The 17,537-nt window shown below is 45.9% G+C and overlaps 1 protein-coding gene across 1 annotated transcript in view; it reads left to right on the forward strand.

Moving 5' to 3' along the window:
* VWA8 (von Willebrand factor A domain containing 8) overlaps positions 1–17,537 on the forward strand; it is a 524,780-nt gene that overhangs the window by 437,019 nt on the left and 70,224 nt on the right. Inside the window, exon 39 of the mRNA XM_073663915.1 lies at positions 6,632–6,740. Coding sequence (XP_073520016.1) covers positions 6,632–6,740 — 109 coding nt within the window. The remainder of the gene's footprint in view (positions 1–6,631; positions 6,741–17,537) is intronic.

The following is a 17,537-nucleotide window of genomic DNA, read 5'->3' on the forward strand; positions in this document are numbered from 1 at the left end:
ATAAGTCCCATTATTGGGGAGTGGGTCTCCCATAGTATTTGCTTATGCTTTCCCAGCAAAAGCTGCCAAAAATTAGGACGGAGCAACTTGCAATGCCCCTTACAAGAGCCATGCAGTACAGCATATTACAAACATAAGTCCCATTATTGGGGAGTGGGTGTCCCATGGTATTTGCTTATGCTTTCCCAGCAAAAGCTGCCAAAAATTAGGACGGAGGAACTTGCAATGCTGGCACCCTGGTGGTATAGTGGTGGTGGAGGCTGAGGATAAGGACAAGAAGATTAAACAGCCGAAACGAGGAAGCGTATACCCATGTGTGGGTGTGAAGCGGTGCATGTGAATACATCTCCCGAAATAACACAGTGGATTTGACTTTGTTACTCTGCTGTCATTTGGTGGTGATGAGAAGTCTGGCCCAATCCAGCCCTTGTTGATTTTGATAAGGGTCAGCTTGTCAGCATTGTCAGTTGACAGGCGAGTGCGCTTATCAGTTATAATTCCCCCAGCGGCACTAAAAACACGCTCCGATAACACGCTAGCGGCAGGGCAGGCCAGGACCTCCAAGGCGTACAGAGCGAGTTCATTCCAAGTGTCCAGCTTGGATACCCAATAATTAAAAGGCACAGAGGAATCACGGAGGACGCTGGTACGATCGGCAAGGTACTCCCTCACCATCTTTTGAAACTTTCCACTCCTTGTGAGAGTACCCCGCGCCTCAGGGCCTGTAAGCTGGGCGGGTGTCAGAAAACTGTCCCAGAACGTTGACTGTGTTCCCCTGCCTCTGCTGGATTGGAGTTGCATCTCTCTCGCCTGTACGCCTTGGTTGGGCAACGAACTGTGACCTCTGCCGCTAGCGTGTTCAGATGGGAATTTTTTTAAGAGTTCTGCAGCAAGGTCCTTCTGGTACTGCCCCATTTTTGTAGACCTCTCCACCTCAGGAATAAGAGAGTGAAAGTTCTCCTTGTAGCGGGGGTCTACAAGTGTCACCAACCAGTAATGACTGTCACCCAACATTTTGACAACGCGAGGGTCACGGTTAAGGCAGCGTAACATAAAGTCAGCCATGCGTGCCAGACTGGTAACGGGCAAGATTTCCGTGTCATCACCAAGATGACGACTGACCATGCTCTCCATCTCCTCCTCCTCCTCCTCTTCCTCCTCCCCCCTGTCCTCAGGCCACCCACGCTGAACCGACGGTATGACACTTGTACAGGTACTATCGTCTACAACGCATGATAGCAGCTCCTGTTCTTCCTCCTCCTCCTCCTCCTTCTCTCCCTCATTGTCCCCCAATGCACGTTGGGATGAGATGAGGCTGGGCTGTGTGTAATCGCCCGCTACGGCTTCTTGATCCATCTCATCATACTCTGGCTGCAATGCCTCCTCTTTAATTCTCTGCAGAGAGCGTTGCAAAAGACAGACAAGTGGGATGCTGACACTAATGATGGCGTCATCGCCACTCACCATCTTGGTGGCCTCCTCAAAGTTTGTCAGGATGGTACATATGTCAGACATCCAGGTCCACTCCTGAGGTCTTGTGTGGAGTCTGACCTGAATATCGATGGCCTTGTTGCAGCTGGTACTCCACAACTGCTCTCTTCTGCTCACAAATCCTTTGCAACATGTGGAGGGTAGAGTTCCAACGTGTGGGGACATCACACACCAGTCGGTGTGCCGGAAGCTGCAAACGCTGCTGCAACACAGCAAGGGCGGCGGAAGCTGTAGCCGACTTGCGAAAATGAGCTGACTGGCGGCGTACTTTCACGAGCAGATCTGGCAACTCGGGGTACGATTTAAGAAACCGCTCAACCACGAGGTTAAGCACATGAGCCAGGCATGGTACGTGTGTGATCTCACCTCGCCTCAGAGCCGCCACCAGGTTACAGCCATTGTCACACACGACCATGCCGGGATGTAGGTTCAGCGGTCTCAGCCACAGATCTGCCTGCTCTTTCACAGCTGTCCACAACTCACAAGCAGTGTGAGGTTTATCACCTAAGCTTATGAGTTTCAGCACAGCCTGTTGCCGCTTGGCGGAGGCAGTACTGCAATGCTTTCAGCTTGTAACTGGTGTGGTGATATCTGAGATGGAGACTGAACATGAGGAGGAGGAGGAGGATGCGCAGGAGCTGTACACTGTGGGTGCAACTCTGACTGACATAGGGCCCGTAATCCTCGGTGTGGGGAGGATGTGTTCCGTCCCAAGGTCCGACTGGGTCCCGGCTTCCACTATGTTTACCCAGTGTGCCATCAGAGAGATGTACCGTCCCTGGCCACAAGCACTTGTCCACGTGTCCGTTGTCAGGTGGACTCTCCCAGTAACTGCGTTGTTGAGGGCACGGCAGATGCTTTGGGACACGTGCTTGTGTAGTGCGGGGATGGCACACCGGGCAAAATAGTGTCGGCTGGGGACCGAGTACCGAGGGACGGCCACCGCCATAAGATTGTGGAAGGATTCCGTCTCCACCAGCCTAAAAGGCAGCATTTCCAATGCAAGCAGTCGTGAAATGTGCGAATTTAGGACTCTGGCCTGTGGGGCGTTAGCTGCGAATTTCCGCTTTCGTTCAAAGGTCTGGGATATGGACAATTGAACGCTGCGGTGGGACGTGGACGTTGATGCTGTTGCTTGAGAAACTGCCATAATAAGTGAAGACTGAGAGGAGGGGGCATCTTTACATGCAGTATGGACAGGGGATTGCCTTGCACACACAACAGGGGGTTCTATTGCACGCACAACAGTGGAAGAAGCAGTGGTGACACCCGCTGACACTGGTCGTGGACCCTGGGTTTCGCCCCACAAAGTCAGGTGCTTTGCTGCCATGTGCCTGATCATGCTGGTGGTGGTCAGGCTGGTAGTTTTGTCACCCCTGCTGATGCTGGCATGGCAGGTGGAACATATGGCCTTTTTGGGGTTATCAGCAGAGTCTTTAAAAAAATTCCAGACTCTGGAAGACCTACCGCTTGTACTGGCAACGTCCCTCGTGTTGGTGTTATGGGGAACGGTTGCCTGCCTTCTGTCTGTGGCCACCACACTGCTTCTTCCTGCCTGTTGGGGTACTCTGCCTCCCTCCCCCTGTGTGCTTCTGGCCTCACTCTGCATGTCCTCCTTCCACGTTGGGTCAGTTACTAGATCATCCACCACCTCCTCCTCTTCCACTTGCACACCACGATCCTCCTCCTCACTTCCTGGCAATTGTCTCGTCATCGTCCACCTCTTGTGACAGATTGCCAACGTCGACTTCCTGTGGCCATGGCTGTTCAAATATTTGGGCATCGCAACATGGGATCTCCTCTTCCACCACTTCAAGCTTATCAGGCGAGGGGCCCAAATATGGAAATGGACCAGTGAACAGCTCTTCAGAGTGTCCAAGTGTGGGATCACTTGCTGTCTGACGACACTCGGCATGGTGGGAGGAAGGAGCATCAGGGTGAGGAGGAGTATGCTGTCGAGACTCACGGCTACTAAGAGTTGACCGTGTGGAAGACAGACCTGAGGTGGTGGTGCCCAGGTAACTGGAAGTATTGTCTGCTATCCAATTAATAACCTGTTCACACTGATCAGTTCTCAATACTGGTGGTGTTCTGTGCTTCCCTAGTAATTCGGTCAAGAAGTGGGAGCGAGAAGATGTGGCTGTTGGTTGTGGCACATTTTCACCTTGGCCACAGCCCCGTCCTCTGCACGAACCATCACCAGAACGTCCACTTCCACGTCCCTTGCCACGCGCCTTGCCCATTGTAAATGAAGTAAAATAGCTTACACTTGCACTATCAATGGAAAAAGGGTAACAAAGAGTAGATTAGAACCGTGGAAGAGGAAAAACATAGTTATTGTTTACTGGGGTATACCACACTTTTTTAAATAGAGATATTTGCGGCTGAACAGTGAGCGACACACTCAAACTGCTTTTTTTTTTAGATACCAAAGGCCCAAAACTGGATAGTACAGCGATTTGACCCGTGGAACTGCGAAACCACACTGGGATGTCGGGCCTACACAAGACTATTTTCAACAGATATATTTTTGTGTCACAACAGTCAGGAGACACTACTGTTTTTCTTTACGGAAAAAACTACCAAAAGCTGAATAATAGAGATGTTTTACCGTGGGATGGCAATACCACAGTTATTGTTTGCTGGGTATACCACACTTTTTTAAATAGAGACATTTGCGGCTGAACAGTGAGCGACACACTCAAACTGCTTTTTTTTTTAGATACAAATGGCCCAAAAGATAATACAGAGGTTTGAACCGTGGAAGTGCAAAACAACACTTCAGTTTCTCTAGCCTACACCAGACTATTTTCAACAGTTATATTTGTGTCTGAAAAATCAGAGACACGCTTTTTTTTTTTGGGGGGGGGGGGGGAACACACCAAAAGGTTAATAAGACGGGTATTTGTACAGTGTGAAGGAGGGAAAAAAAAGGAGGATTTAGATGAAGAAAAAATGATTTTTCCTGGCCCCCGATACCTGGTGCTAAGTCCAGCAATTTCAGCAACAGGGGCACACAGGACTGTAATGCAGCATTTGCTGGTATAACCACTGTGTCTCCTATACAGCCTGCCTGCCTGGTATCTGGGATGGATATTAGTCCTGAAAAGGACTGTTTGTTTGTTCTGGCTGCCTTTACAGACCCTACACTAACTATTTTGCAGTTTATATCTCTCCCTAAATCAGCAGCGCTGTCCCTACACTGTCTAATCCGGAGCGACTGTGTCCAAGATGGCGGCGCCCGGTTTTAAATACTCGAGGTGACGCTGTGCGGCCAGCCAATCACTGTAATGCCCACAACCAACATGGCTGCAGCATTACAGTGACTGGCTGGCAATCCCTGCATGTTCATTGGCTCTGTAAAGAGCGCCAAACATGCAGGGCGGAGACCCGAGCTCCCGCCCGAGTAACCCGGAAATGCTCGGTGCTCGCCGAACATCCCAAGTAGCGTGATGCTCGGGCGAGTACCGAGCAGTGTCGAGCATGTTCGCTCAACACTAATTATTACACATAATTTATGGACATCTATGGTTTGATTTATTTGCGTGGATTGGATGGGTTGTTACCTACATCTGCTGAGAATTTCATGTCAATAGCACCTTTAGAAATATATTTATATATAATAAAATTTGTGACGTTTTCAATATTTACTTCACCCGCTGTATGCATACATATATAAATACATACTGTGATATATACATATTGGGGGGTTTCAGCTCTCTGGTAGTTGCGTGCATACGCACAGGCACAGGGATTTTATATCAAATCAGAATCAAGTTTATTGTCCTTCAGAAACTTTACAGCTTCAACATGAAAACAGTCCTTTCTTCAGCACATATGAATAACAAAAAAGTCCTTTCTCTAGGTAAGGCAAAGTAAATCACAAGGTCTCACCAGCTTGGTATTACAGGAACCTCTCGGGCTGCAGTTCAGACTATCCACCAGCTCTGTCTTTCTCCAGCCTCAGCACACTCCTACCTGACCTAGACCAGGTGCATTTTATTAGTCCAGTAAGACCCGGAGACTGGAGTATGGGAGCGACCTTGCCCACCCAGGCTCTTTTGGTCATTCATAAATCCCGAAAGCAAAATTCAGTCCAAAACAAAATAATTTCAGTAACACGTACTTGCCATTTAGGACCTTACCTCTTGCCTTCTTACAATACATAAATACATACATAATGTTACGCATACAAACATAAATACAGTACATAATATGATATTTAGGCGCATAAATACATACAGTTGCACATACATAAATACCTACATACTGTTACACATGTACGTACATACACTTGCATATACATAAATACCGTTACACATACATGTATGCTGTTACACATGTGCGTACATACTGGTACACAAATAATGTTACAAATGCATACTGTTACACATGTGTACATACTGTTACGGGTGCATAAATATATGCATACAGTTAAAATGTAATATATTCCTGGATCCCAGTGTGCAGTAAGCTTACATAATATCTTCTCAGCTCGCCATTTGTCTGCAGTGGGGTCTACTCTTTCCTGCCACTCAGCTATTCCTTGTCTTCATGTCTGAGTGTAAATTACACTCTGCTGTACACCAGTGATGTTTCAAACACAGCAGATATTATTTATGACCTCTCCATAGCATTGATGATCACTGGAGGTACCAGATCCATATCACCTACAGCAATCAACGGAATTAAAGGCCTCCATCATTCTCTGTCAGGCATTGCTACCTCTCACTATTTACCCAGACACACTGACTTTTCCGGACATGCTTTTCTGTCTGGTTACACAGTTCAGCCCCATTTGATTAGGTCTGAGCTGCAATACCGGGCAAGATTGACAGACCTTTTCATGATTATGATCATTGAAGATCCTTGGCCAGACCCTCACTGATCACACATTAATGTTTTGTAAGTAAGGACAAAAGTAACTAAGATCTCTTCTTTTACTTGGGGTTCAATAATAATTTTAGCTGTGAATCTTGAACGTATCTGCATCAACAGAAATGGAAGTATGTATAAAACATGACAAACCTTTTATAGTACATCCTGAAACATATACCCTGATTAGATTTACATAGTGTAATACGGTAGTACATTACTAATGCTAATATTACCATGGAATATAACCATGCGTCTTTTTCAGATCACGGTACAGAGAGACAGTGGTTTGGACGTGAGCTCACCAAAGCATGGAAAGATGGATCCAGATAACGTGCCTCATGTTGGTGGTAATACATGGGCTGGAGGAACAGGTTAGGAAATAAACAATTTTGAATATACATTGTGCTAACTTCAAGTTCATAATATCTCATTATTATACTGTAAGTAACATCTTACTTTTATACTATGTGCACATGAGAGTCTGGTCATCCTTTAAAATTTATAACATGCATATCAAATGACATTTTTGTGGCATTAATATTGATAATGTATATTTTTAGGTGTTAGAAGCTTTAAAAGATATGCAGCTATAGGGTCATAATGGTCAGCGGTGACTCTCTCCTTAATGATCGGGCAGATTTGTTTCTGAATTGCTCTACCCAATCATAGAGAGTACCTTGCAGTTGTACAGTTAGAGGTGCATGGTTTTCTGTCCCCTCCCTGTATTCATCTCCATGATCAGTGCAGGGAGGAAACAGGAAAATGCAGATGGGACAAAGCTGGAACCTGGAGAGGGGAATAACCTTTGGGCTTCAGGTGTGCAGCATTACCATGCCACAGGCCTCCACCAGGGAACTCAGAGTTTACTATTTGACTACGCTAGACCACCAGGGATCCTAATAGTACCACCTTATTCACCTTGAACTACCTGGGATACTGGAATTAAACCCCTCATTGGCCCCGATCACCAAGGATATTGACATTAACTTTTTCTTTTCTTTACCCTAGATTAGAACATCCAGTATACTGAAATTAAACTCTTCTTTGTCCTAGATTATCAATTTATCAGGTGTACTGATATTAATCCTTTGAATGTCCTAGCCCACCACATATACTGACATTAACTCCTCTTGAATACCCTAGCCCACCAGGTATACTATCTTTAATTCTTCACTGCCCTAGAGCACCAGGTACACCAATGTTAACCCCTTTACTGCCCCAAATCACCTAGGATGTAGACAATAATCTTGTCCAGTCAGAGAATACTGATGACTTATACACAGGATACTGTAAAAAGAATTCAGCACTCCAAATAATAATGCTGAAAAATTTTAATTGTGGCTATCTAAAATAATACATACATGACATTTTGGTCTTATAACGCAGACTTTCATCTCAGAGAGTACACCCTGAGGGAGAAATGACAGCAGTCAGTGTGTATGGCAAAATGTTATAAAACCAAAATGTCACATATGTATTACTTTGGATTGCTATAATTTAAGCTTTTTCAGCTTTGCTATTTGGAGTGCCAAGTCCTTTTCACATTGGACTGTGGGGTGGTACCCTACGTAAGCACACTGATTCTTTGTGAGTGCTTAGTATCCACATTGTCATTATCTACGGAATAGCTCGCCAACATAAGATCAGTGGGGGTCCAGCACCCTGATTGATCAGCTGTTATTTGCTCTGGCGACCAAACGTAAACACTTTGGCGATTCACTGCGCAGCTCCATTCAATGTGTAGTACTGCAGAACATATGGTTTAGAATAGGAGCTGACCTGCTGTACTTAGCGGTGGCCGCTATACATTTGAATGGAGCTGCGCAGTGGATCTCCAATCAAAATGTTTACATCCGGCTGCCGCATGATCAAGTAAAAGCTAATCAATGGGGGTGTTGGACCTGAGTTGATCTCTTATTCCTGACTTCTCATGTGGAAAATTCATCAATATTCTATGACTGGATAACCCCTTTAACTGTGTTAGACCTGGGTGTTTAATACTATTTGCAGTGATGCCATGTGCTCTTTTCTATTATCTGGCTGATTTTTAGTCAATTATTAAGCTACTTTATTGTTGCTATTTAATTGATGCAGTTATGTATTGACTGGTCCAGAGAGAACAATGCCCAAGCCCCCAACTACTGCTGCAAAGGCTTAAAAGGATATCTGACAGTGATGCAGCGGAAAGTTACAGGCAGGGCTGGAAGGGAAGTTGTGGGGAGAAAAAGGCTGAACTGAATTTTTCCTCTAGTCCCTTGATAGTTCAGGAGGCAGTATAGATAACTACTACTTCATTGTTAGCGATCAAGTAGTATTGCAGGTACTTCTACTCCCTGCCTGAACACCATGCAACTATGAATCATCTATTTAAATATTACATAAATTTGTTGTAAAATTGCGTTTTCCGCCTCATTACAGTATCAGGTCATTGCCTACAAACTCATCCCAGTGAGACAGTCCACTGAATGCATACATTGAGTTCAGTCTGGGTATTTTCAGATATCAGATTTACTTCTTTGGTCATAAATGAGTACAAAATGTAGTTGTTTGTTGTCCGTAATCTGAAGGGTGATCTGCAAACTTCAGTCCTGGAATACTTCTTTGTACATATAGACCTAGCTACATTACATGCTTGGAAGATGCGTACCCAATCAATAGCTTAATCTATGAATTACAGTACTTTTGTGCCCACATTTGGAGATTAGAAAGTATTTTACTAAACTTGGGTCATGCATCAGGGCAGCTTTCCACAATTGTCATAAATGTATTACTATAAGTAGATTTTCTGTTACCTTTTTGTTTTCATTGTTTCTATATGAGTAAATGTGTTTGTTTTTTTTTACACCACGTCAGCTAAACAGAATGTCAGAACAACCTGGCACTATACCTGGTAACATGTTGTTGTGACATATACCCACAGCAGTGATTCCCATTCCTCCATCTCAGACATGCAGAATTCTCAGCGCCAGTGAAGAGTTCAGATACGTGCGTGTGATCAGCACATTGCTTTCCACATGTATTTCCTGTAGGAATGCTGGTGTTCAATCATGTTTGATTCTCACTGACACTTCATTGTAGCTTTCATGCCCTCCTCCCTTGTCAGCATCATTTCTGATCCTAATCCTGGGTGTTCACAATCCAGGACCTCACACCTGTGAACCTGCATCATGGGGGAGCGCCCTGGTGTGCAGAACAGTAGCTTGATGTGTGATCATCGCTATTATGTAACATGTCACTCCTGGAATTTGCTCATCTTAATTATGGCTTAGAAGGGTAGACTTTTTTTTCTGGGTCATTGCTTGAATTTTCACTCTTAATCAGAGAATGCTGACACCTGCAAAGCTGTTATCTTTTTCTGAATTACTGGAAATTAGTGGATTACCACAATCGTGCAATTTTAATTTGAACGGCAATTTTTGGATTTGGCATCACAAATTCTTTACTACTTGTTAAGTCCTCTAAATGCAGGGTACTAAATCTAAATTATCCTTAAAGAAGCACTCCCATCAATTTTTTTAATTTTATTTTTACTAAATCTATGTATATTGTAGTATATAGTGTGTGTTAATATACCATCGTCTTTTCTGTATCCAGCGCCTTTCTGCTTCGCTTCTCAATGACGTTACCGCTCTTTAGACTCTCCCGCTCATTTTATGCTCCGTGCTTTGGGCAGAAGTCTCTAGTCTTACATTGCAAAAGCCATTTCTGGGTCACGCAGTGTGACCTGGAGAATGCTGAAGAGCTGTGGCTTCTGGGTCACGCAGTGTGACCTGGAGAAATCTGAAGAGCGGTGACTTCTGGGTCACGCAGTGTGACCTGGAGAATTCTGAAGAGAGGTGACATCTGGGTCACGCAGTGTGACCTGGAGAATTCTGAAGAGAGGTGACTTCTGGGTCACGCAGTGTGACCTGGGGAATTCTGAAGAGCGGTGACTTCTGGGTCGTGCAGTGTGACATGGAGAATTCTGAAGAGAGGTGGTTTCTGGGTCACGCAGTGTGACCTGGGGAATTCTGAAGAGCGGTGACTTCTGGGTCACGCAGTGTGACATGGAGAATTCTGAAGAGAGGTGGTTTCTGGGTCACTCAGTGTGACCTGGGGAATTCTGAAGAGCGGTGACATCGCAGAGAAGAGGAGCAGAACAATGATGTATCCTGGAGAAGGCAGCGGTAGGTGAGTATATTAACACACTCGCTACACTGCAAACACATATACACACAAGTTTAGTTAAAAAAAAAGAAAACTTCGTGACAGGGCTTCTTTAAATGGTTATTCTCAAAAATAGAGTAGATGATAACTTCCTGAATGCTGTGGGTCCGACTGCAGGATCTCACACTGATCCTGAGAGCAGGGCTTTGTAACCCTGTCCAGAATGTAGCAGAAGTGCGTATGCACAGCCTCCTCCAGTCTTTGTGACCTCTGAGCACAACTCTTGGCTATTTCTGTCAGTCCCAAAGACAATAAATGGAACAGAGGCCGAGCATACGTACCTCCGCTCCATTCGGTGCATGGCTGCAGAGACCTGTTCTTGGAATTGCTAGAGGTCCTAGCGGTCCGACACCAAGCGATCAGCAGGTTTCCCTATCTTGGGAATAGGGGATAGCTTTTTTTTTTTTTCAGAATAACCCTATTACTGAAGGGGATATTCAGTACAGAAAGTACCATAAGTGTTTTCCTCCCTTTTGACACTTAAGCCAGCAGCAAACTATTTATGCAACATAGGAAGGCATAGCACTTGTCACTTATTCTCCCCTTCCTGACCTTTGTAGTAGGGAAGGACTTTTTTGCAACTCAGGGAGCCCATGGGAAATTTCCTATGATCTTTTGGCACAATGTCCTTACACCAAGATTGTTCCAAATATTTTACATTTATTGGCTCAAAAATGATAACTTAGGGAAAAAAGTACACTTTTTGGCACTATGTGTCCCTGCTTGATAGTCTTCCCATACACATGACTTCATCATAAATGGAAAGTCACTTTACTGCAATTTTATATTACAATATATGTTGTTAATTTCTATGTCATCAAATTTACTTTATCCTCATTCATACTATTTAAAAAAAAAAGTAAAATTCCGTCTGAATTCTGTTACTAATCACGTACGCAATCAGCATTTATTTATTATGGTCATATGAACTGTTAACACCATAATATATCAATGGAAGCTGCAAAATCTAGTAGCACACAAGGCTGGTTAAATTGCTTTATCACACTAAAATATGTACATATCACGCTAGTTTGGTAGAAAATCTGGCTATGCTCTTTTTTAACTAATTTGTGCCCAAGATTTTTCCTAGTTCTCATTTTCTGGAAAGTAGCTGTCTCACAGTTATGTTTATTGGCCATATATATTGTCACAGGCTTATTTTTTTTACTTGGTTATCCGAGGATTTTCCCCTTCCATTTGTCAGATTATTCTGGCATTAAGTCACAGAAGAATTCCCTGATGAACTTTTATAAAGTATCTTGTTGGATTTGAAACCTTGGCCCCAATTCATGCAAGCAATTTTTGCCAGAATTCTGTCATATATTGCTTTAGAAAGTCGCTACATTTTTGCGCAACTCACAATTGTGCAAAAATCTTGCCACTTTTGGTGTTTTCACGCTAGTTTCTCCTAGCTCAGTCAAAATGGCCAAAGCTTGGGCAAGACAGGAGTGCGGCTTGATTGTGACGCCAGAACTTGTCTAATTCATATCCTGGGCCGAATCTAACTCATACCTCTTAACGAATCAGGAGTGTCTGACTTCAACATGCCCCCTCATCAAGAACAGCAAGAAAATCACTGTTCTTGATGAATCGAGGCCAGTATGTTGTTATGGTGCTCCAAGATTCTTGCTTTCAAAGGTAAGAATGTACAGCACACACATAATTATTTGCTTTCAGTGATATATACAGTACAGACCAAAAGTTTGGACACACCTTCTCATTTAAAGATTTTTCTGTATTTTCAGGACTATGAAAATTGTACATTCACACTGAAGGCATCAAAACTATGAATTAACACATGTGGAATTATATACTTAACAAAAAAGTGTGAAACAACTGAAAATATGTCTTATATTCTAGGTTCTTCAAAGTAGCCACCTTTTGCTTTGATGACTGCTTTGCACAGTCTTGGCATTCTCTTGATGAGCTTCAAGAGATAGTCACCGGAAATGGTTTTCACTTCACAGGTGTGCCCTTTCAGGATTAATAAGTGGGATTTCTTGCCTTATAAATGGGGTTGGGACCATCAGTTGTGTTGTGCAGAAGTCTGGTGGATACACAGCTGATAGTCCTACTGAATAGACTGTTAGAATTTGTATTATGGCAAGAAAAAAGCAGCTAAGTAAAGAAAAACGAGTGGCCATCATTACTTTAAGAAATGAAGGTCAGTCAGTCCGAAAAATTGGGAAAACTTTGAAAGTGTCCCCAAATGCAGTTGCAAAAACCATCAAGCACTACAAAGAAACTGGCTCACATGAGGACCGCCCCAGGAAAGGAAGACCAAGAGTCACCTCTGCTTCCGAGGATAAGTTTATCCGAGTCACCAGCCTCAGAAACCGCAGGTTAACAGCAGCTCAGATTAGAGACCAGGTCAATGCCACACCGAGTTCTAGCAGTAGACACATCTCTTTGTAATGCACACGCCTGGGCTGAGTGGCGTGTGCGTGTATATGTAGTGATTCCACTGGACCGTGCCGGAGAGTGAATGCCTGGAGGGGCGTAATTAAGTATCCACCCGATCCGACCAGGGTCGCACAACGGCATACGACGCCAGTGCACCAAGGAGGAACCGAGCAGAGGGACCAGGTGCTACTCCAGGACAGACCCCGGACACGGCTGTTGACCCACACAGGGGAATACAGGAACAGGCAGGTTAGGCTGGCACACAGACTGCTCGGTATAGGCAGACACGGCTGGTATGCAGACTGGCGGATGCTGGTAAGCACGACTGGTATGCAGGCAGGGAGGTACTGGCAGGTACGACAGGTTGGAGCACCGAGTGGCTAGGACCCAGTACAGACTGGGACTCGGGAACAGAACCGCAGATGCGGTGGACAAACACAGCAGAGTGAGGCCGCCCAGAGCGGCGAGCAAGAGCAGAACAAGACGAGACCGCCTGGAGCGGTGGGCGAGAGAAGAGCAGGACAAGGCCGCCTGGAGCGGTGAGCGAGAGAGGAGCAGGACGAGACTGCCGAAGCAGCGAGCAAAGGGTCAGAGCAGAGCGAGACTGCCGGAGCGGCGAGCAAAGGGTCAGAGCAGAGCGAGACTGCCGGAGCGGCGAGCAAAGGGTCAGAGCAGAGCGAGACTGCCGGAGCAGCGAGCAAAGGGTCAGAGCAGAGCGAGACTGCCGGAGCAGCGAGCAAAGGGTCAGAGCAGAGCGAGACTGCCGGAGCAGCGAGCAAAGGGTCAGAGCAGAGCGAGACTGCCGGAGCAGCGAGCAAAGGGTCAGAGCAGAGCGAGACTGCCGGAGCGGCGAGCAAAGGGTCAGAGCAGAGCGAGACTGCCGGAGCTGCGAGCAAAGGGTCAGAGCAGAGCGAGACTGCCGGAGCGGCGAGCAAAGGGTCAGAGCAGAGCGAGACTGCCGGAGCGGCGAGCAAAGGGTCAGAGCAGAGCGAGACTGCCGGAGCGGCGAGCAAAGGGTCAGAGCAGAGCGAGACTGCCGGAGCGGCGAGCAAAGGGTCAGAGCAGAGCGAGACTGCCGGAGCGGCGAGCAAAGGGTCAGAGCAGAGCGAGACTGCCGGAGCGGCGAGCAAATGGTCAGAGCAGAGCGAGACTGCCGGAGCGGCGAGCAAAGGGTCAGAGCAGAGCGAGACTGCCGGAGCGGCGAGCAAAGGGTCAGAGCAGAGCGAGACTGCCGGAGCGGCGAGCAAAGGGTCAGAGCAGAGCGAGACTGCCGGAGCGGCGAGCAAAGGGTCAGAGCAGAGCGAGACTGCCGGAGCGGCGAGCAAAGGGTCAGAGCAGAGCGAGACTGCCGGAGCGGCGAGCAAAGGGTCCGAGCAGAGCGAGACTGCCGGAGCGGCGAGCAAAGGGTCAGAGCAGAGCGAGACTGCCGGAGCGGCGAGCAAAGGGTCAGAATAGAGCGAGACTGCCGGAGCGGCGAGCAAAGGGTCAGAGCAGAGCGAAACTGCCGGAGCGGCGAGCAAAGGGTCAGAGCAGAGCGGAAACCGCAGGAGCGTTGAGCACGGCAGAGCAGAGCGGAAACCGCAGGAGCGGTGAGCAAGGCAGAGCGGAAACCGCAGGAGCGGTGAGCAAGGCAGAGCAGGCAAGAACCGCCAGAGCGGTGAGCAAGACAGAGCAGAGGGGACAGGGCTCTGTTCACACGGAACAGACTGGAAGGGAAAGGCAGAACCAGGTACACACAAGATACTTGCAATGAAGTAGCGAGTGGACTCTAAACTCACAAACGGGAGTACAGGGACAACGAGTAGGAGTTAGGTACGGGATCAGATTCTGCAGGAAAAGGGAAGGTACAGACATAGAGAAAAACAGGTAACAGGCTAGGAGAGTATTCAGACAAGAACAGACACAGCAGCAAGATACAGGAGCGGGTCTAGGTATGCGGCCCCTAGAAGGCGGAACGAACAGGCTAGGAGCGAGTTCAGACAGGAACAGGCAAGATACAGGAACGGGTCTAGGTATGCGGCCCCTAGAAGGCAGAAAGAACAGGCTAGGAGCGTGTTCACACTGGCCTGGAAATACAGCCTCCAGGATAGGCAGAAGACAACAGGCTAGAAGATAGTTCAGACACAGGAACTGATACTGCAAGGCAGGAAACATAGACAGGACCTGGCACATCAGTGACTAGAAGCAAACTGACAGAACACAATGCTCAGGCAAGGATTCCAGGAAAGAGCTGGGTTAAATACCAGGTGACAGACAGCAATAGGCTGAGGACGCACAAGGGGTGTGCCCGCAGCAACTACAAGAAGCAGGAAGTGATCGGGCGCCGCCCTTAAGCAGAAGAAACAGTGACAAGCAGACAGCATGGAGGAAAGCCAGAGTGATAGTCTGGGCTGGAAATCAAGTGCGCGCTCTTGCACAGTGGGAGATGGACCACTATGCAAGGACGCCGCCAGGTATGTTACACTCTTCAACAACTGTTAAGAGGAGACTTTGTGCAGCAGGCCTTCATGGTAAAACAGCTGCTAGGAAACCACTGCTAAGGACAGGCAACAAGCAGAAGAGACTTGTTTGGGCTAAAAAATACAAGGAATGGACATTAGACCAGTGGAAATCTGTGCTTTGGTCTGATGAGTCCAAATTTGAGATCTTTGGTTCCAACCACCTTGTCTTTGTGCGACGCAGAAAAGGTGAATGGATGGACTCTACATGCCTGGTTCCCACCATGAAGCATGGAGGAGGTGTGATTGTGTGGGGGTGCTTTGCTGGTGACACTGTTGGGGATGTATTCAAAATTGAAGGCATACTGAACCAGCATGGCTACCACAGCATCTTGCAGCGGCATGCTATTCCATCCGGTTTGCGTTTAGTTGGACCATCATTTGTTTTTCAACAGGACAATGACCCCAAACACACCTCCAGGCTGGGTAAGGGCTATTTGAGCAAGAAGGAGAGTAATGGGGTGCTACGCCAGATGACCTGGCCTCCACAGTCACCAGACCAGAACCCAATCGAGATGGTTTGGGGTGAGCTGGACCGCAGAGTGAAGGAAAAAGGGCCAACAAGTGCTAAGCATCTCTGGGAACTCCTTCAAGATAGCTGGAAGACCATTTCCGGTGACTACCTCTTGAAGCTCATCAAGAGAGTGCCAAGAGTGTGCAAAGCAGTCATCAAAGCAAAAGGTGGCTACTTTGAAGAACCTAAAATATAAGACATATTTTCAGTTGTTTCACACTTTTTTGTTAAGTATATAATTCCACATGTGTTAATTCATAGTTTTGATGCCTTCAGTGTGAATGTACAATTTTCATAGTCCTGAAAATACAGAAAAATCTTTAAATGAGAAGGTGTGTCCAAACTTTTGGTCTGTATATATATATTATATTTCATTACTGTAATTGCAGTTGAAGGGGTTGTCCAGCTATAGGCTACAAGTCTGCAGTCACTCAATGTGCCTGTAGACTTGAAGATCCTCACATTGCGCACACTGTGTGCTATGAGGATTCTCTGGTGTAGGGAGTGGTGAGCGTGTGGCTGCAAGAACGTGATTTTCATAGATGCTGTCACACGCTGACTAGACGTGCGTGGCCTTGCTCATTGCAAGTGTATTAAGCGAGACCGGACTCGTCTAGTCGTAATGTGACCGGAACTATGCAGATCGCATACTTGCGGTCACATGACCGCCCATGCCCGGCACTGGAGAATCATCACTGCGCGTATTGCTAATCCTGGACAACCGCTTTCATGTAGTCACAAATTTGATATGTTCTCTCATGCATGGAGTTGAAAAACTTACAATTCTTGTAGAAATTACAGATTTTGCAGTGATTAGTATCGCACTTGAAAAAAAACATTGATGTGTAGCTATAAACATACTGTTCACTGTATGTGCGAAGTTATGTTGGTTCACGTTGAGTATGTATTATTATATGTTATTTTGTTAGTATTACCAAACATTAGGCTTCATGATTTTTTCTTTTAAAGAATGGTATTGCCCTGATTATCCTACGGTGGTTAACTATCAATGAATATAATATAATATCTCGGCGCCCCTAATGTCTCAAATGCTCCAAGTTGCTTTATAGATGTTCATCAGGGAAGAATCAAGAATTTTTGTACTTGCGGCATTGAGGTGGTTAAAAACATGTGCGAGGTGGAGACACAGGAAGATCTCTCTAAAATCGTGAGGATTTCCAGAACTTCCACATTCACCCTTGTGTCCTATCATTTCTGAATTGGCTGAGATAAATTCTGCAGTATTAGTGAACAGGAGCTGCATGCTTTTTTTTTTTTACATTTTTTGGTTATTTTCTTTTGAAGAATCGTAGTTTTATTGGCTTCAGAAGGATGTTTTGTGCATTGTTTAGTTAAACATATGTATTTTCAAGTCACTTCCTGCGTTTGTACACTTGCTACGAGTAAGATCTCACTCTCGTGTCCCTGTTGCATGTATGTGTTGTATTAATTTTTTTCACGGATATAACACATTCCTATTATAATCTATGGTGCTATTTATATTTCCTTGCTTTCTTGCAAACTTGTCTGTATAAAACTCACAGACA

This window comes from Phyllobates terribilis, unplaced genomic scaffold (assembly GCF_046119375.1).
Source record: "Phyllobates terribilis strain yellow unplaced genomic scaffold, ASM4611937v1 Scaffold_2__4_contigs__length_985480577, whole genome shotgun sequence".
In the NCBI taxonomy this organism is placed as follows: domain Eukaryota; kingdom Metazoa; phylum Chordata; class Amphibia; order Anura; family Dendrobatidae; genus Phyllobates; species Phyllobates terribilis.